Source organism: Taudactylus pleione, unplaced genomic scaffold (genome assembly GCF_031769625.1).
Source record: "Taudactylus pleione unplaced genomic scaffold, aTauple2 ptg001394l, whole genome shotgun sequence".
Lineage (NCBI taxonomy): Eukaryota > Metazoa > Chordata > Amphibia > Anura > Myobatrachidae > Taudactylus > Taudactylus pleione.
Window position 1 is genome coordinate 637,658 of NW_028285794.1, and position 22,303 is coordinate 659,960.

General features: G+C 46.5%; 1 protein-coding gene across 1 annotated transcript in view; it reads right to left on the reverse strand.

Annotated features, from left to right (window-relative positions):
• Positions 1-10,422: 10,422 nt before the first annotated feature.
• LOC148442755 (arfaptin-2-like) overlaps positions 10,423-22,303 on the reverse strand; it is a 77,647-nt gene continuing 65,766 nt past the window's right edge. The window contains exons 4-5 of the mRNA XM_088463532.1: positions 17,263-17,437; positions 10,423-14,841 (exon numbers count right to left, since the gene is read on the reverse strand). Of these exons, the coding sequence (XP_088319658.1) occupies positions 14,686-14,841; positions 17,263-17,437 (331 nt within the window). The 3' untranslated portion in view covers positions 10,423-14,685. The remainder of the gene's footprint in view (positions 14,842-17,262; positions 17,438-22,303) is intronic.

The following is a 22,303-nucleotide window of genomic DNA, read 5'->3' on the forward strand; positions in this document are numbered from 1 at the left end:
GGTGTGAAGCGAGCCCTGTGGCCCCAATTAGTGATTTTCAGTAGATGTTAGATGGCCGTGTGCCCTGTAAGATGTACCTCCTGCATATGGGGATGTCCCTCTCCAAATTCCATACAAGACAGTCAGCTGTCTCACCAGGGTGTCACTTATTACATAGTAGGATTTGCCTCTGTAAGTTTAGTCTCATTAGACAGCAGGTTTCATCAGAGCTAAGTGATCATATAGAAAGCTGTCTCTCACTAGGGCGCCTATCCCTGAGTGTTTCAGAGTTTGGTATCTCTGAGTATATGATTAGTACTCATCCTGCAGTCTGACTCGTGTCACTGAGATGGTACGTCTCAGACAGGCTGTCTCACTGGAATGCTGTGCGTCTCCGATAGGCTGTCTCGCTGGGAAGCCGTGTGTATCTGGCAGACTGTCTCACTGTGTGTCTCTGGCAGACTGTCTCGCTGGGAAAACGTGAAGCTCTGACAGACTGTCTCGCTGGGACAGTGTACAGGAATCTGTCAGACCGGTCGCTCCTGTAGCAGTGGGCGGGGCTCCAACAATATATAATCTATATTTATAAGCAGTTTGTTAATCCTGTCACAGAGACCTCTCCTCCCTCTCACTGTCTCACATACATTATCTCTGCCCCCACCCCAAATCTCTCTTTTTATCCTGCTTAATATGTCTCAGTGTAATTATCTTTCTGTGAGACAAGTTCTACGAGTATTACCAACCTATAAAACTCTCTTCATCCCTATTGTGTGAGTGACTGGGGCCACAGCACCTCATGTGTTCAGTATCTATGTGCAGCAGCCGTGTTCATGTGTTCAGTATCTATGTGCAGCCGTGTTCATGTGTTCAGTACCTATGTGCAGCACCCGTGTTCATGTGTTCAGTATCTATGTGCAGCCGTGTTCCGTATCTATGTGCAGCCGTGTTCATGTGTTCAGCATCTGTGTACCCGTGTTCATGTGTTCGGTATCTATGTGCACCCGTGTTCATGTGTTCGGTATCTATGTGCACCCGTGTTCATGTGTTCAGTATCTATGTGCACCCGTGTTCATGTGTTCAGTATCTATGTGCACCCGTGTTCATGTGTTCAGTATCTATGTGCACCCATGTTCATGTGTTCAGTATCTATGTGCAGCCGTGTTCATGTGTTCAGTATCTATGTGCAGCAGCCGTGTTCATGTGTTCAGTATCTATGTGCAGCAGCCGTGTTCATGTGTTCAGTATCTATGTGCAGCAGCCGTGTTCATGTGTTCAGTATCTATGTGCAGCAGCCGTGTTCAGTATCTATGTGCAGCCGTGTTCATGTGTTCAGTATCTATGTGCACCCGTATTCATGTGTTCAGTATCTATGTGCACCCGTGTTCATGTGTTCAGTATCTATGTGCAGCCGTGTTCATGTGTTCAGTATCTATGTGCAGCAGCCGTGTTCAGTATCTATGTGCAGCCGTGTTCAGTATCTATGTGCACCCGTGTTCATGTGTTCGGTATCTATGTGCACCCGTGTTCATGTGTTCGGTATCTATGTGCACCCGTGTTCATGTGTTCAGTATCTATGTGCACCCGTGTTCATGTGTTCAGTATCTATGTGCACCCGTGTTCATGTGTTCAGTATCTATGTGCAGCCGTGTTCATGTGTTCAGTATCTATGTGCAGCCGTGTTCATGTGTTCAGTATCTATGTGCAGCAGCCGTATTCAGTATCTATGTGCAGCCGTGTTCATGTGTTCAGTATCTATGTGCACCCGTGTTCATGTGTTCAGTATCTATGTGCACCCGTGTTCATGTGTTCAGTATCTATGTGCACCCATGTTCATGTGTTCAGTATCTATGTGCAGCAGCCGTGTTCAGTATCTATGTGCAGCACACGTGTTCATGTGTTCAGTATCTATGTGCAGCCGTGTTCAGTATCTATGTGCACCTGTGTTCATGTGTTCAGCATCTATGTGCACCCGTGTTCATGTGTTCGGTATCTATGTGCACCCGTGTTCATGTGTTCGGTATCTATGTGCCTCCGTGTTCATGTGTTCGGTATCTATGTGCACCCGTGTTCATGTGTTCGGTATCTATGTGCACCCGTGTTCATGTGTTCGGGATCTATGTGCACCCGTGTTCATGTGTTCGGGATCTATGTGCACCCGTGTTCATGTGTTCGGGATCTATGTGCACCCCTTGTTCATGTGTTCGGGATCTATGTGCACCCGAGTTCATGTGTTCGGGATCTATGTGCAGCCGTGTTCATGTGTTCGGTATCTATGTGCAGCAGCCGTGTTCATGTGTTCGGTATCTATGTGCAGCCGTGTTCATGTGTTCCGTATCTATGTGCAGCCGTGTTCATGTGTTCAGTATCTATGTGTACCTGTGTTCATGTGTTCGGCATCTATGTGCACCCGTGTTCATGTGTTCGGTATCTATGTGCAGCAGCCGTGTTCATGTGTTCAGTATCTATGTGCATCCGTGTTCATGTGTTCAGTACCTATGTGCAGCACCCGTGTTCATGTGTTCAGTACCTATGTGCAGCACCCGTGTTCATGTATTCAGTATCTATGTGCAGCCGTGTTCATGTGTTCAGTACCTATGTGCAGCACCCGTGTTCATGTGTTCAGTATCTATGTGCAGCCGTGTTCAGTATCTATGTGCACCTGTGTTCATGTGTTCAGTATCTATGTGCACCCGTGTTCATGTGTTCAGTATCTATGTGCACCCGTGTTCATGTGTTCAGTATCTATGTGCACCCGTGTTCATGTGTTCAGTATCTATGTGCAGCCGTGTTCATGTGTTCAGTATCTATGTGCAGCCGTGTTCATGTGTTCAGTATCTATGTGCAGCAGCCGTATTCAGTATCTATGTGCAGCCGTGTTCATGTGTTCAGTATCTATGTGCACCCGTGTTCATGTGTTCAGTATCTATGTGCACCCGTGTTCATGTGTTCAGTATCTATGTGCAGCCGTGTTCATGTGTTCAGTATCTATGTGCAGCAGCCGTGTTCAGTATCTATGTGCAGCACACGTGTTCATGTGTTCAGTATCTATGTGCAGCCGTGTTCAGTATCTATGTGCACCTGTGTTCATGTGTTCAGCATCTATGTGCACCCGTGTTCATGTGTTCGGTATCTATGTGCCTCCGTGTTCATGTGTTCGGTATCTATGTGCCTCCGTGTTCATGTGTTCGGTATCTATGTGCACCCGTGTTCATGTGTTCGGTATCTATGTGCACCCGTGTTCATGTGTTCGGGATCTATGTGCACCCGTGTTCATGTGTTCGGGATCTATGTGCACCCGTGTTCATGTGTTCGGGATCTATGTGCACCCGAGTTCATGTGTTCGGGATCTATGTGCAGCCGTGTTCATGTGTTCGGTATCTATGTGCAGCAGCCGTGTTCATGTGTTCGGTATCTATGTGCAGCCGTGTTCATGTGTTCCGTATCTATGTGCAGCCGTGTTCATGTGTTCAGCATCTATGTGTACCTGTGTTCATGTGTTCGGCATCTATGTGCACCCGTGTTCATGTGTTCGGTATCTATGTGCAGCAGCCGTGTTCATGTGTTCAGTATCTATGTGCATCCGTGTTCATGTGTTCAGTACCTATGTGCAGCACCCGTGTTCATGTGTTCAGTATCTATGTGCACCCGTGTTCATGTGTTCAGTACCTATGTGCAGCACCCGTGTTCATGTGTTCAGTATCTATGTGCAGCCGTGTTCATGTGTTCAGTACCTATGTGCAGCACCCGTGTTCATGTGTTCAGTATCTATGTGCAGCCGTGTTCAGTATCTATGTGCACCTGTGTTCAGTATCTATGTGCACCCGTGTTCATGTGTTCAGTATCTATGTGCACCCGTGTTCATGTGTTCGGTATCTATGTGCACCCGTGTTCATGTGTTCAGTATCTATGTGCAGCCGTGTTCATGTGTTCAGCATCTATGTGCACCCGTGTTCATGTGTTCGGTATCTATGTGCAGCCGTGTTCATGTGTTCAGTATCTATGTGCAGCAGCCGTGTTCAGTATCTATGTGCACCCGTGTTCATGTGTTCAGTACCTATATGCAGCACCCGTGTTCATGTGTTCAGTATCTATGTGCAGCCGTGTTCAGTATCTATGTGCACCCGTGTTCATGTGTTCAGTATCTATGTGCACCCGTGTTCAGTATCTATGTGCACCCGTGTTCATGTGTTCGGTATCTATGTGCACCCGTGTTCATGTGTTCAGTATCTATGTGCACCCGTTTTCATGTGTTCAGTACCTATGTGCAGCACCCGTGTTCATGTGTTCAGTATCTATGTGCACCCGTGTTCATGTGTTCAGTATCTATGTGCACCCGTGTTCATGTGTTCGGTATCTATGTGCACCCGTGTTCATGTGTTCAGTATCTATGTGCAGCAGCCGTGTTCAGTATCTATGTGCACCCGTTTTCATGTGTTCAGTACCTATGTGCAGCACCCGTGTTCATGTGTTCAGTATCTATGTGCACCCGTGTTCATGTGTTCGGTATCTATGTGCACCCGTGTTCATGTGTTCGGTATCTATGTGCACCCGTGTTCATGTGTTCGGTATCTATGTGCACCCGTGTTCATGTGTTCGGTATCTATGTGCACCCGTGTTCATGTGTTCGGTATCTATGTGCACCCGTGTTCATGTGTTCGGTATCTATGTGCACCCGTGTTCATGTGTTCGGTATCTATGTGCACCCGTGTTCATGTGTTCGGTATCTATGTGCACCCGTGTTCATGTGTTCGGTATCTATGTGCACCCGTGTTCATGTGTTCGGTATCTATGTGCACCCGTGTTCATGTGTTCGGTATCTATGTGCACCCGTGTTCATGTGTTCGGTATCTATGTGCACCCGTGTTCATGTGTTCGGTATCTATGTGCAGCAGCCATGTTCATGTGTTCAGTATCTATGTGCAGCCATGTTCATGTGTTCGGTATCTATGTGCAGCCGTGTTCAGTATCTATGTGCGCCCGTGTTCATGTGTTCAGTATCTATGTGCACCCGTGTTCATGTGTTCAGTATCTATGTGCAGCCGTGTTCAGTATCTATGTGCACCCGTGTTCATGTGTTCAGTATCTATGTGCAGCCGTGTTCAGTATCTATGTGCACCCGTGTTCATGTGTTCAGTATCTATGTGCAGCCGTGTTCATGTGTTCAGTATCTATGTGCAGCCGTGTTCAGTATCTATGTGCACCCGTGTTCATGTGTTCGGTATCTATGTGCACCCGTGTTCATGTGTTCGGTATCTATGTGCACCCGTGTTCATGTGTTCGGTATCTATGTGCACCCGTGTTCATGTGTTCGGTATCTATGTGCAGCAGCCGTGTTCATGTGTTCGGTATCTATGTGCAGCCGTGCTCATGTGTTCGGTATCTATGTGCAGCCGTGTTCATGTGTTCAGTATCTATGTGCAGCCGTGTTCAGTATCTATGTGCACCCGTGTTCATGTGTTCAGTATCTATGTGCACCCGTGTTCATGTGTTCAGTACCTATGTGCAGCACCCGTGTTCATGTGTTCAGTATCTATGTGCACCCGTGTTCATGTGTTCAGTGCCTATGTGCAGCACCCGTGTTCATGTGTTCAGCATCTATGTGCAGCCGTGTTCATGTGTTCAGCATCTATGTGCAGCCGTGTTCATGTGTTCAGCATCTATGTGCAGCCGTGTTCATGTGTTCGGCATCTATGTGCAGCCGTGTTCATGTGTTCGGCATCTATGTGCAGCCGTGTTCATGTGTTCGGCATCTATGTGCAGCCGTGTTCATGTGTTCGGCATCTATGTGCAGCCGTGTTCATGTGTTCGGCATCTATGTGCAGCCGTGTTCATGTGTTCGGCATCTATGTGCAGCCGTGTTCATGTGTTCGGCATCTATGTGCAGCCGTGTTCATGTGTTCGGCATCTATGTGCACCCGTGTTCATGTGTTCGTGATCTATGTGCACCCGTGTTCATGTGTTCGTGATCTATGTGCACCCGTGTTCATGTGTTCGGTATCTATGTGCACCCGTGTTCATGTGTTCGGTATCTATGTGCACCCGTGTTCATGTGTTCGGTATCTATGTGCACCCGTGTTCATGTGTTCGGTATCTATGTGCACCCGTGTTCATGTGTTCGGTATCTATGTGCACCCGTGTTCATGTGTTCAGTATCTATGTGCACCCGTGTTCATGTGTTCAGTATCTATGTGCAGCAGCCGTGTTCATGTGTTCAGTATCTATGTGCAGCCATGTTCATGTGTTCGGTATCTATGTGCAGGCGTGTTCATGTGTTCAGTATCTATGTGCAGCCGTGTTCAGTATCTATGTGCACCCGTGTTCATGTGTTCAGTATCTATGTGCACCCGTGTTCAGTATCTATGTGCACCCGTGTTCATGTGTTCAGTATCTATGTGCACCCGTGTTCAGTATCTATGTGCACCCGTGTTCATGTGTTCAGTATCTATGTGCAGCAGCCGTGTTCATGTGTTCAGTATCTGTGCAGCCGTGTTCATGTGTTCAGCATCTATGTGCAGCCGTGTTCATGTGTTCAGCATCTATGTGCAGCCGTGTTCATGTGTTCGGCATCTATGTGCAGCCGTGTTCATGTGTTCAGTATCTATGTGCAGCCGTGTTCATGTGTTCAGTATCTATGTGCAGCCGTGTTCATGTGTTCAGTATTTATGTGCACCCGTGTTCATGTGTTCAGTATTTATGTGCACCCATGTTCATGTGTTCAGTGTTTATGTGCACCCGTGTTCATGTGTTCAGTATTTATGTGCACCCATGTTCATGTGTTCAGTGTTTATGTACATCCGTGTTCATGTGTTCAGTATCTGTGCACCCGTGTTCATGTGTTCAGTATCTATGTGCACCCGTGTTCATGTGTTCAGTATTTATGTGCACCCGTGTTCATGTGTTCAGTATCTATGTGCAGCCATGTTCATGTGTTCGGTATCTATGTGCAGCCGTGTTCAGTATCTATGTGCACCCGTGTTCATGTGTTCAGTATCTATGTGCACCCGTGTTCAGTATCTATGTGCACCCGTGTTCATGTGTTCAGTATCTATGTGCACCCGTGTTCAGTATCTATGTGCACCCGTGTTCATGTGTTCAGTATCTATGTGCAGCAGCCGTGTTCATGTGTTCAGTATCTATGTGCAGCCGTGTTCATGTGTTCAGTATCTGTGCAGCCGTGTTCATGTGTTCAGCATCTATGTGCAGCCGTGTTCATGTGTTCAGCATCTATGTGCAGCCGTGTTCATGTGTTCGGCATCTATGTGCAGCCGTGTTCATGTGTTCAGTATCTATGTGCAGCCGTGTTCATGTGTTCAGTATCTATGTGCACCCGTGTTCATGTGTTCAGTATTTATGTGCACCCGTGTTCATGTGTTCAGTATTTATGTGCACCCATGTTCATGTGTTCAGTGTTTATGTGCACCCGTGTTCATGTGTTCAGTATTTATGTGCACCCATGTTCATGTGTTCAGTGTTTATGTACATCCGTGTTCATGTGTTCAGTATCTGTGCACCCGTGTTCATGTGTTCAGTATCTATGTGCACCCGTGTTCATGTGTTCAGTATTTATGTGCACCCGTGTTCATGTGTTCAGTATCTATGTACACCTGTTTTCACATGGGTGGAACAATGCGAAACACAGAGTATATCAGGAGATGAGTGATGTGTCAGTGAGGACAGGGCTGCATGTGACAGGGGCAGTGACATGATGTGAGGAGGGGAATGGAGGCAGCAGGAAGTCACAGACTGAGAGTTATATAGTGGGAGGAGCAGGATCCCCAGCAGCACAGAGTATATCAGGAGATGAGGGATGTGTCAGTGAGGACAGGGGCAGTGACATGATGTGAGGAGGGGAATGGAGGCAGCAGGAAATCACAGGCTGAGAGTAATATAGTTGGAGGAGCAGGGTCCCCAGCAGCACAGAGTATATCAGGAAATGAGTGGTATGTTAGTAAGGACAGGGTTACATGGGACAGGGGCAGTGACAGGATGGCAGATGCAGATTTGGAGAGATATTGGATGTAATTTACATTCACAAAAAGTGCATATAAAGAATAGTGCTGTTATGTCCTGAGGAGTAGGCAATGTAAGATGTGAGCTGGCTGGTACAGTATATAAACATCAGGCATATGTTACATTTACTAAAGGGTTCACTAACACCGCTCTACTGTAGCAGTTACAAGATTCTATGTGGTGTAAGAAATACAATTACTAACACACAAAAGTATAATATAAGGATCAGCAATGAAGTAAGCGCCTATACCCTGAGCAGTGATCAGTCAGTGCGTCACCATCATTAGTGCTGGATCAGCCCCTGTCCTCGTGGTCAGGTGCCTTTGTGCCAGGCTACATCTGCCCTCACTGTACCTACATTGGTCAGTTCCTGTCTCCCATAACCCACATCCTCCAGGCGCAATTGTCAGATTAACATACAACGTGAGAATGGCCTCCTGGGCTTTTATATAGCGCACACATAGTCCGCAGCGCCTTACAGAGAATAAATCAGTCCCTGTCCCCGGGAGCTTACACTCTATATTCCCTATCACAATGACACGCATACACACTACAACGTCAGCACCAATTGGAGTGTGGGAGAAATCCCACACCAACATGGGGAGAACATACAAATCGTACACATATGTACCATGACCAGGAATTAAATCATGACCTCAGTGGTGTGAGGCAGTAATGCTAACCACTACTCCAGCCATGCTGCCTAGACACGTGTAGTAACTGTCCCGATGAGCAGAAACGCTGTGTATTACAATATATCACAATGGCCGGAGCATGATACACGGTACGCCATTGCTATTCCCCCGTGGATCCATCAATAAATCCCGTAGATGGAAAGACTGTTGCGCGGTTCAGGTTTTCTGTGCGTCAGACGAGCTGGGAGACATTGTGTAACTGCGATCTCTGCCATGTTCCCCTCTTATTAGGAACAGATAGAACAAGATATTTATCCACATACTACAGAGCTCCATCTCTAAGTGGAAAATACTGGGCGCATCTTAGCGCAACCCAGGAGAGCTGCCCGGAGAAGGGATCTGGTAGTGTTATCGGGTATAACCAGGGCTGCCAGGGACGAGCCTCCCCTACTGCCAGCACTGGAAGACTCAGCGGACATGCAGGTTACAGCGGGTCTATCAGTACGGACAGGTAAGGGCTACCTGAGACAGGTGTCTGTACAGGTCCTCACTCATCGCAATGTGCAGCCGAGATCTCCTCACAGTCTAACAGAACCGCCTGTGACAAACACAACACGTAAGGGCTGATACAACGACCCCCTCCTCCCAAACGTCTCGTTAGCCCATAAAATGTCACACACAATCTCCGCTCATGTCTGATTGGCTGTGAGCATCCCCCCATCAGTCACATGATCTCCAGCAGTTTTTACCAAACCGCGTTTCTGTTCCAAACTTGTGAAGGTGACTTTGCTACTGTAATGCCATCTCTGCTTATTACCCCGTCATCTCCTATTACACGCTCCCTACACTACACACTACATACAGGACACACAGTCATTACACACTACACACAGTACACACAGTCATTACACACTACACACAGTACACACAGTCATTACACACTACACACAGGACACACAGTCATTACACACTACATACAGGACACACAGTCATTACATACTACATACAGGACACAGTCACAGACACGTCATTACACACTACATACAGGACACACAGTCATTACACACTACATACAGGACACACAGTCATTACATACTACATACAGGACACAGTCACAGACACGTCATTACACACTACATACAGGACACACAGTCATTACACACTACATACAGGACACACAGTCATTACACACTACATACAGGACACACAGTCATTACATACTACATACAGGACACAGTCACAGACACGTCATTACACACTACATACAGGACACACAGTCACAGACACGTCATTACACACTACATACAGGACACACAGTCACAGACACGTCATTACACACTACATACAGGACACACAGTCATTACACACTACACACAGGACACACAGTCATTACACACTACATACAGGACACACAGTCATTACATACTACACACAGGACACACAGTCATTACACACACTACACACAGGACACACAGTCATTACACACTACACACAGGACACACAGTCACAGACACGTCATTACACACTACATACAGGACACACAGTCACTACATACTACATACAGGACACACAGTCATTACACACTACATACAGGACACACAGTCATTACACACTACATACAGGACACACAGTCATTACATACTACATACAGGACACACAGTCATTACACACTACATACAGGACACACAGTCATTACACACTACATACAGGACACACAGTCACTACATACTACATACAGGACACACAGTCATTACACACTACATACAGGACACACAGTCAGAGACATGTCATTGCTAGATTCTTCATTAGTTTTATTCCCATTTACAGCAATGTTCCCATAACCTGTGACATCCAGACATGAGATGAGCCCTGGGAGAGTGGGAATTGCCACCAGCACAGCACAGGGAATAATCTCTCGTCATAAATAATGGTCCTACTACAGGGCAGGTAACACATTTCCCAATGCTACTGAGAGGAGGGTGCCATCTGGTGCCCAGCAGAGTCACACACCTAACAACACACATGAGCCTTGGATAGAGAGCGACACACAACCACACCTGTAACCATACGGAAACACTCACATGCAATCGTACAGAGGCGCGCCAATGTAGTGTGACTTAGTGTATCTCAGAAGTAGCGTCTTACACACACATGAGGCAGGATACACACACTCAGGGAAATGTAAGACACACACACCAGGCAGGATACACACACTCAGGGAAATGTAAGACACACACACACGAGGCAGGATACACACACTCAGGGAAATGTAAGACACACACACGAGGCAGGATACACACACTCAGGGAAATGTAACAGACACACACACGAGGCAGGATACACACACTCAGGGAAATGTAAGACACACACACACACACGAGGTAGGATACACACACTCAGGGAAATGTAAGACACACACACACACGAGGTAGGATACACACACTCAGGGAAATGTAAGACACACACACACACACGAGGCAGGATACACACACTCAGGGAAATGTAAGACACACACACACGAGGCAGGATACACACTCAGGGAAATGTAACAGACACACACACGAGGCAGGATACACACACTCAGGGAAATGTAACAGACACACACAGGCACACACACGAGGCAGGATACACACACTCAGGGAAATGTAAGACACACACACACACACCAGGCAGGATACACACACTCAGGGAAATGTAAGACACACACACACACGAGGCAGGATACACACACTCAGGGAAATGTAAGACACACACACACACAGACACACACACGAGGTAGGATACACACACTCAGGGAAATGTAAGACACACACACACACACACACACACACACACGAGGCAGGATACACACACTCAGGGAAATGTAAGACACACACACACAAGGCAGTATACACACACTCAGGGAAATGTAACAGACACACACACACTTGATTATAACACAATGACGTGCCCGACCCTCAGCTTCCCATTAATAAGATCCTTAGCGTCTGTATAAGACTGGCGCGCACCACTTAGCCGGCAGAGCTGGGCCTCTGGGATCGGATGTGATAATAAAGTGTATGTACATTATGAAGTTTGAGAAGTGACATGGTAGTGCGAGACAAGACACACAACTCCTCCCTGGTGCTTTATCACCAGTACTATCCACTCCCTGGTCTACATCACCAGTACTATCCACTCCCTGGTCTGCATCACCAGTACTATCCACCCCCTGGTCTGCATCACCAGTACTATCCACCCCCTGGTCTGCATCACCAGTACTATCCACCCCCTGGTCTGCATCACCAGTACTATCCACCCCCTGGTCTGCATCACCAGTACTATCCACTCCCTGGTCTGCATCACCAGTACTATCCACTCCCTGGTCTGCATCACCAGTACTATCCACTCCCTGGTCTGCATCACCAGTACTATCCACTCCCTGGTCTGCATCACCAGTACTATCCACTCCCTGGTCTGCATCACCAGTACTATCCACTCCCTGGTCTGCATCACCAGTACTATCCACCCCCTGGTCTGCATCACCAGTACTATCCACCTCCTGGTCTGCATCACCAGTACTATCCACCCCCTGGTCTGCATCACCAGTACTATCCACCCCCTGGTCTGCATCACCAGTACTATCCACCCCCTGGTCTGCATCACCAGTACTATCCACTCCCTGGTCTGCATCACCAGTACTATCCACCCCCTGGTCTGCATCACCAGTACTATCCACTCCCTGGTCTGCATCACCATTACTATCCACTCCCTGGTCTGCATCACCATTACTATCCACTCCCTGGTCTGCATCACCATTACTATCCACTCCCTGGTCTGCATCACCATTACTATGCACTCCCTGGTCTGCATCACCAGTACTATCCACTCCCTGGTCTGCATCACCAGTACTATCCACTCCCTGGTCTGCATCACCAGTACTATCCACTCCCTGGTCTGCATCACCAGTACTATCCACTCCCTGGTCTGCATCACCAGTACTATCCACTCCCTGGTCTGCATCACCAGTAATATCCACTCCCTGGTCTGCATCACCAGTAATATCCACTCCCTGGTCTGCATCACCAGTACTATCCACTCCCTGGTCTGCATCACCAGTACTATCTACCCCCTGGTCTGCATCACCAGTACTATCCACCCCCTGGTCTGCATCACCAGTACTATCCACCCCCTGGTCTGCATCACCAGTACTATCCACCCCCTGGTCTGCATCACCAGTACTATCCACCCCCTGGTCTGCATCACCAGTACTATCCACTCCCTGGTCTGCATCACAATGACAGAAATCCCTGCTTATATCACTAGTACATCAGCCATCATTTCAAGCTGCTCCTGTGATTTTTCACCACTGTACACAGTAATATCTTACAGTACCTGTCACTAGTGATTTATCACCAGCACACATCAGTCACTCATATAGAGTGGACAAGTCTATAAAAGAATGGAGTATAGGGTGGATGAGACTGTAGGACAATGGAGTATAGGGTGGGTCAGACTGTAGAAGAATGGAGTGTAGGGTGGGTCAGACTGTAGAAGAATGGAGTGTATGGTGGATGAGACTGTAGGACAATGGAGTATATGATGGGTGAGACTGTAGGACAATGGAGTGTAGGGTGGGTCAGACTGTAGAAGAATGGAGTGTAGGGTGGATGAGACTGTAGGACGATGGAATATAGGGTGGATGAGACTGTAGAAGAATGGAGTGTAGGTTGGAGGAGACTGTAGAATAATGGAGTGTAGGGTGGATGAGACTGTAGTACGATGGAGTATAGGGTGGGTCAGACTGTAGAAGGATGGAGTATAGGGTGGATGAGACTGTAGAAGAATGGAGTGTAGGTTGGAGGAGACTGTAGAAGAATGGAGTGTAGGGTGGATGAGACTGTAGGACGATGGAGTATAGGGTGGGTCAGACTGTAGAAGGATGGAGTATAGGGTGGATGAGACTGTAGATGAATGGAGTGTAGGGTGGATGAGACTGTAGAAGAATGGAGTGTAGGTTGGATGAGACTGTAGAAGAATGGAGTGTAGGGTGGATGAGACTGTAGGACGATGGAGTATAGGGTGGGTCAGACTGTAGAAGGATGGAGTATAGGGTGGATGAGACTGTAGGACAATGGAGTATAGGGTGGGTCAGACTGTAGAAGAATGGAGTGTAGGTTGGATGAGACTGTAGAAGAATGGAGTATAGGGTGGATGAGACTGTAGAATAATGGAGTGTAGGTTGGATGAGACTGTAGGACGATGGAGTATAGGGTGGGTCAGACTGTAGAAGGATGGAGTATAAGGTGGATGAGACTGTAGATGAATGGAGTGTAGGGTGGATGAGACTGTAGAAGAATGGAGTGTAGGGTGGATGAGACTGTAGGACAATGGAGTATAGGGTGGGTCAGACTGTAGAAGAATGGAGTGTAGGTTGGATGAGACTGTAGAAGAATGGAGTGTAGGGTGGATGAGAATGTAGGACAATGGAGTATAGGGTGGGTCAGACTGTAGGACAATGGAGTATAGGGTGGGTCAGACTGTAGGACAATGGAGTATAGGGTGGGTGAGACTGTAGGACAATGGAGTATAGGGTGGGTGAGACTGTAGGACAATGGAGTATAGGGTGGGTGAGACTGTGGTGCATAGAATGTAATCTGTACAACAATAATGAGGCAATGGAGGGACAGGGACAGCAGTGTGTCAGTAATAGGGGGAGAGAGAGCCATGTAGCAGCTGAACATGAGGACCGTCTCTCACTACTAATGATAACACGTCTATCTCCCGCTCTGGGCCGGGGTACTCTATATAGCAGCAGAAAGGTTTGGAATGGATTTGACACTGGGTTTGGAAATTTGGTGACCTGCAATGTCATACTGTCACACACTGTCACACAATGTCATACTGTCACACACACACACACACACACACACCTTCCTACACAACATGAATAATGTCCTACACATGAAGGCCCTCTCATCTGCACACAGTAGTTCATCGCATACAACCCTTCATGCACACAACATTTACACGTACATAACACGCAATCACAACGTCATACAGACATGATGGAGTGGAACAGTCACTGCTCCTCCAGCCAGGAGGGTTTGTCGCTGGCCGCACTGCTCAGCTTGATGTTAAATTGCTGCAATGAAGCTTCCAGTTGCTGCTGGTTCCCAGCAAAGTAGGAGGAGATGGCGTTATGGAACAGGAGGAGCTGCTTGTGCATAACCTTCACCTGCAGGAGATAGAGACAAGGAAGCCGGTGAGCATGGCAAAGCCGACACTGTGACTTTGTGATGGAAAATATTACTCATTGTCACTCATGGTAAATTGGGTGGAGCAACATGGTAACAGCAGTAAAGTCTGTAAGGTAACAGTTGCTAATGGTAAAGTCAGCAGAATAATTGGTTGCTAAGGGTCAGTTACCTGACTGCTCATATACAGTCGGTAGAGTAACGGGTTGCTAAGGATACAGGGCCTGTTTCATCACGGATCGCAACTGTACCAGCGTACGCAGACCGGTGAATGGTGAGTACTGTGCGTGCTTGAGTTAGCATTGTGATCACTCTGTGTTCACTCGCGCAGAAAGAAAGCCATCGCAGAGTGAGTGAGAGGACGCTAGCGTTTGGGGTGGTGACGGGGGAGTGGTCAGAGAAACGCAGGCGTGACTGTCCGTTTGAACGCAATTGCTTGGGCGTGCAGAAATTAGCCACTGCGACGGCATACGCAGCCTGTGTACTCACTGCGTGCTACGAGGTTAGCAATTCCTGAGTAAGGCTAGACCTGTTGTAAAGGGGCCGATGTTACTCAATGTTATCGATGAGTACACAGCACTGCGAGGTATTACGAATGTGAGATATCGGTAGTGGGCGTCTCTATGCTGGCTGTGTGATGGCTTTGTGATTACATTCATTAGCATAATTTCGCTGCAGACCCGCGTGCGTAACCGCAGCAGCAATCGCAATAGCAATCCATAGTGAATCAGGCCCTCGGTCCATATAGTAACGGGTTGCTAAGGATACAGTCAGTAAAGTAACAGGTTGCTAAGGATACAGTCGGTAGAGTAACGGGTTGCTAAGGATACAGTTGGTAAAGTAACGGGTTGCTAAGGATACAGTCGGTAAAGTAACAGGTTGCGAATGATACAGTCGGTAGAGTAATGGGTTGTTAATGGTACAGTGACGGGTTGCTAAGGATACAGTCGGCAAAGTAAAGGGTTGCTAAGGATACAGTCGGTAGAGTAACGAGTTGCTATGGATACAGTCAGTAAAGTAACTGGTTGCTAATGGTACAGTCATGGGTTGCAAAGGATACAGTCAGTAGAGTAACGGGTTGCTAAGGATACAGTCGGCAAAGTAAAGGGTTGCTAAGGATACAGTCTGTAGAGTAATGGGTTGCTAATGGTACAGTGACGGATTGCTAAGGATACAGTCGGTAGAGTAACGGGTTGCTAAGGATACAGATGGCAGAGTAACGAGTTGCTAAGGATACAGTCGGTAGAGTAATGGTTTGCTAATGGTACAGTCACGGGTTGCTAAGGATACAGTCAATAGAGTAAAGAGTTGCTAAGGATAAAGTCGGTAAAATAACAGGTTGTGAAGGATACAGTCAGTAGAGTAATGGGTTGGTAATGGTATAGCGACCGGTTGCTAAGGATACAGTCGGTAGAGTAATGGGTCGCTAAGGATACAGTCGGTAAAGTAACAGGTTGTGAAGGATACAGTCGGTAGAGTAATGGTTTACTAATGGTACAGCGACGGGTTGCTAAGGATAGTCAGTAAAGTAACTGGTTGCTAATGGTACAGTCAGTAGAGTAACGGGTTGCTAAAGATACAGTCAGTAAAGTAACCGGTTGCTAATGGTACAGTCGGTAGAGTAACGGGTTGCTAAGGATACAGTCAGTAAAGTAACCGGTTGCTAATGGTACAGTCGGTAGAGTAACGGGTTGCTAAGGATACAGTCAGTAAAGTAACCGGTTGCTAATGGTACAGTCGGTAGAGTAACGGGTTGCTAAGGATACAGTCAGTAAATTAACCGGTTGCTAATGGTACAGTCGGTAGAGTAACGGGTTGCTAAGGATACAGTCAGTAAAGTAACCGGTTGCTAATGGTACAGTCGGTAGAGTAACGGGTTGCTAAGGATACAGTCAGTAAAGTAACCGGTTGCTAATGGTAAAGTTGGTAGAGTAACGGGTTGCTATGGATACAGTCAGTAAAGTAACCGGTTGCTAATGGTACAGTCGGTAGAGTAACGGGTTGCTAAGGATACAGTCAGTAAAGTAACCGGTTGCTAATGGTACAGTCGGTAGAGTAATGGGTTGCTAAGGATACAGTCAGTAAAGTAACCGGTTACTAATGGTACAGTTGGTAGAGTAATGGGTTGCTAAGGATACAGTCAGTAAAGTAACCGGTTACTAATGGTACAGTCGGTAGAGTAATGGGTTGCTAAGGATACAGTCAGTAAAGTAACCGGTTGCTAATGGTACAGTCGGTAGAGTAACGGGTTGCTAAGGATACAGTCAGTAAAGTAACCGGTTGCTAATGGTACAGTCGGTAGAGTAACGGCTAGTTCAGTCGGCACAGTATCTGGTGCACATGGTAATGGCAGTAAGCCAGTGTCATATAAATGAAAGCAAGTCATTAAATAATGGGAGTACCTTGTTTTCCTGCAAGAAACGCAGTTTGATGGTTACGTCTCCGCGTAATTTCTCATATTTGCTGCGATGTGTGTGGAAGTTTTGCTGCGCAATCTCTATGCGGCACAAAGTAGCTGCGTCTCGTGGTCCAAGGCTCAGCTCCTCCAGGTCAGCGCGGTAAGCGTCGTACTCCAGTCTACAAGTGAACACTAGCAGTTACTCTCATGCATTGTAGCGGACAGCGAGGTCATTATTCCCAGCCATGCAGGTGCCGCACTTGTCAGACCGATGGGCTAAGATCTCACACTCAGGTATGTATGAATGGGGCATTATAAAGGCGATGGTTCTCTCATTCGTAAGCACAAATTTCAATTTATCCACAGTTGTATCAGCAATAATTTAGTGAGAATGAGGTTTATAGCTCAGGTGACAGTGACCCCCAGACAGCAGGCGGCACGGGCAGAAGCGGGCACACAGAAAGCTGCATTTCTAGCTATTTTCTTTGTACTGTTTCTCAATATATGAAGTGTATGAGGCACTGAGCACTTGTACTGAGGCACTGGGCACTTGTACTGAGGCACTGGGCACTCGTACTGAGGCACTGGGCACATGTACTGAGGCACTGGGCACTCGTACTGAGGCACTGGGCACTCGTACTGAGGCACTGGGCACTTGCCAATTGGCTGTGTAGGGTGACCGGGAGAAACTTTCACATCATAAGTCAGTGAGCACCACTGCGGCCTCCCTACTACAAGGACTGGCCTCCCTACTACAAGGACCGACATCCCTACTACTGGGACCGGTCTCCCTCCTATAGGGACTGCAGACAACTGACTGGGTACCGGCACAGGGAGTAATTGCTGCCACATTACAGCGTGCTCACCACTGGCTCTCCAATCATTATCAGGTGTCAGATTAATGGGAATAAGGTTACTGCAATCATTTTATGGCCTTTACCAATACAGGGGGTTTATGAATGAGCATTACTGGGCACTAATGCTGGCATCTTATTAGGATATACTGTCTATCACTAACGCTCATTACTGGGCACTAATGCTGGCATCTTATTAGGATATACTGTCTATCACTAATGCTCATTACTGGGCACTAATGCTGGCATCTTATTAGGATATACTGTCTATCACTAACGCTCATTACTGGGCACTAATGCTGGCATCTTATTAGGATATACTGTCTATCACTAACGCTCATTACTGGGCACTAATGCTGGCATCTTATTAGGATATACTGTCTATCACTAATGCTCATTACTGGGCACTAATGCTGGCATCTTATTAGGATATACTGTCTATCACTAATGCTCATTACTGGGCACTAATGCTGGCATCTTATTAGGATATACTGTCTATCACTAACGCTCATTACTGGGCACTAATGCTGGCATCTTATTAGGATATACTGTCTATCACTAACGCTCATTACTGGGCACTAATGCTGGCATCTTATTAGGATATACTGTCTATCACTAACGCTCATTACTGGGCACTAATGCTGGCATCTTATTAGGATATACTGTCTATCACTAATGCTCATTACTGGGCACTAATGCTGGCATCTTATTAGGATATACTGTCTATCACTAATGCTCATTACTGGGCACTAATGCTGGCATCTTATTAGGATATACTGTCTATCACTAACGCTCATTACTGGGCACTAATGCTGGCATATTATTAGGATATACTGTCTATCACTAACGCTCATTACTGGGCACTAATGCTGGCATCTTATTAGGATATACAGTCTATCACTAACGCTCATTACTGGGCACTAATGCTGGCATCTTATTAGGATATACTGTCTATCACTAATGCTCATTACTGGGCACTAATGCTGGCATCTTATTAGGATATACTGTCTATCACTAACGCTCATTACTGGGCACTAATGCTGGCATCTTATTAGGATATACAGTCTATCACTAATGCTCATTACTGGGCACTAATGCTGGCATCTCATTAGGATATACAGTCTATCACTAACGCTCATTACTGGGCACGAATGCTGGCATCTCATTAGGATATACTGTCTATCACTAACGCTCATTACTGGGCACTAATGCTGGCATCTCATTAGGATATACTGTCTATCACTAACGCTCATTACTGGGCACTAATGCTGGCATCTCATTTGGATTTACTGTCTATCACTAACGCTCATTACTGGGCACTAATGCTGGCATCTTATTAGGATATACTGTCTATCACTAACGCTCATTACTGGGCACTAATGCTGGCATCTTATTAGGATTTATGGTCTATCACTAACGCTCATTACTGGGCACTAATGCTGGCATCTTATTAGGATTTATGGTCTATCACTAACGCTCATTACTGGGCACTAATGCTGGCATCTTATTAGGATATACTGTCTATCACTAATGGTCATTACTGGGCACTAATGCTGGCATCTTATTAGGATATACTGTCTATCACTAATGCTCATTACTGGGCACTAATGCTGGCATCTTATTAGGATATACTGGCTATCACTAATGCTCATTACTGGGCACTAATGCTGGCATCTTATTAGGATATACTGTCTATCACTAACGCTCATTACTGGGCACTAATGCTGGCATCTTATTAGGATTTATGGTCTATCACTAACGCTCATTACTGGGCACTAATGCTGGCATCTTATTAGGATTTATGGTCTATCACTAACGCTCATTACTGGGCACTAATGCTGGCATCTTATTAGGATATACTGTCTATCACTAACGCTCATTACTGGGCACTAATGCTGGCATCTTATTAGGATATACAGTCTATCACTAACGCTCATTACTGGGCACTAATGCTGGCATCTTATTAGGATATACTGTCTATCACTAATGCTCATTACTGGGCACTAATGCTGGCATCTTATTAGGATATACTGTCTATCACTAACGCTCATTACTGGGCACTAATGCTGGCATCTCATTAGGATATACAGTCTATCACTAACGCTCATTACTGGGCACTAATGCTGGCATCTTATTAGGATATACTGTCTATCACTAACGCTCATTACTGGGCACTAATGCTGGCATCTTATTAGGATATACAGTCTATCACTAATGCTCATTACTGGGCACTAATGCTGGCATCTCATTAGGATATACTGTCTATCACTAACGCTCATTACTGGGCACTAATGCTGGCATCTTATTAGGATATACTGTCTATCACTAACGCTCATTACTGGGCACTACGTCTATGAGAGTACAGCTAATGGTTACTTGTACTTAGACATTACTGTTATACTGATGGCATAGTAATGCCCATTACTACTACTGATGTACATACAATCACTGCTATTGCTGGTATACCTGGCATCATCTGGTGGCTCATAAGTGCCCTCTAGTGAGGAACATGAGGGCACCGTCACAGCCTCCTAGTGTGAGACCCCCTAACTCTCGCTGCTTTCCAGCACAGGTCTAGGAGACAGGACTGACGTTCAGGGCTATTATAGCGGCTGCATTAGGACTAATAGGTGACCTGTATTCTGGGAAGTCTGAGCCAGGATAAGGGAGGAATCAGAGAGATAGATACTTATGTGTCCTCATACATGGTGGCTTCAGTAGCGCCAATTAGCTCCTCCCAGTGCGCCAGGTTCAGGTGACTTGGTCACGGTGAGCATCTTATTCACATAAGGAGTGACATATGCGACATTGTACATCTGAGTGCGAATGGGTCTGAATCTATATACAAAGTGCCATAATGCAACCGCGGCGGCTTATTCTCACGCCCAGTACTGCAATTATGTACGTGTCTAACACTAATCCCTATGCAGCCCAGCGTCTCCATTACACGGTGAGTGTGTCACATATCACATTACTCAGCGCAGTCTCCCATATACAGACTCAGGAGCACACAGATATACAGGTGTCACATATCACATTACTCAGCACAGTCTCCTATATACAGACTCAGGAGCACACAGATATACAGGTGTCACATATCACATTACTCAGCGCAGTCTCCTATATACAGACTCAGGAGCACACAGATATACAGGTGTCACATATCATATTACTCAGCGCAGTCTCCTATATACAGACTCAGGAGCACACAGATATACAGGTGTCACATTACTCAGCACAGTCTCCCATATACAGACTCAGGAGCACACAGATATACAGGTGTCACATATCACATTACTCAGCGCAGTCTCCTATATACAGACTCAGGAGCACACAGATATACAGGTGTCACATATCACATTACTCAGCGCAGTCTCCATATACAGACTCAGGAGCACACAGATATACAGATGTCACCTATCACATTACTCAGCGCAGTCTCCCATATACAGACTCAGGAGCACACAGATATACAGGTGTCACATATCACATTACTCAGCGCAGTCTCCTATATACAGACTCAGGAGCACACAGATATACAGGTGTCACATATCACATTACTCAGCGCAGTCTCCCATATACAGACTCAGGAGCACACAGATATACAGGTGTCACATATCACATTACTCAGCGCTGTCTCCCACATACAGACTAAGGAGCACACAGATATACAGGTGTCACATATCACATTACTCAGCACAGTCTCCATATACAGACTCAGGAGCACACAGATATACAGGTGTCACATATCACATTACTCAGCGCAGTCTCCCACATACAGACTCAGGTGCACACAGATATACAGGTGTCACATATCACATTACTCAGCACAGTCTCCATATACAGACTCAGGAGCACACAGATATACAGGTGTCACATATCACATTACTCAGCGCAGTCTCCCACATACAGACTCAGGTGCACACAGATATACAGGTGTCACATATCACATTACTCAGCGCAGTCTCCATATACAGACTCAGGAGCACACAGATATACAGGTGTCACATTACTCAGCGCAGTCTCCTATATACAGACTCAGGAGCACACAGACATACAGGTGTCACATATCACATTACTCAGCACAGTCTCCTATATACAGACTAAGGAGCACACAGATATACAGGTGTCACATATCACATTACTCAGCGCAGTCTCCATATACAGACTCAGGAGCACACAGATAAACAG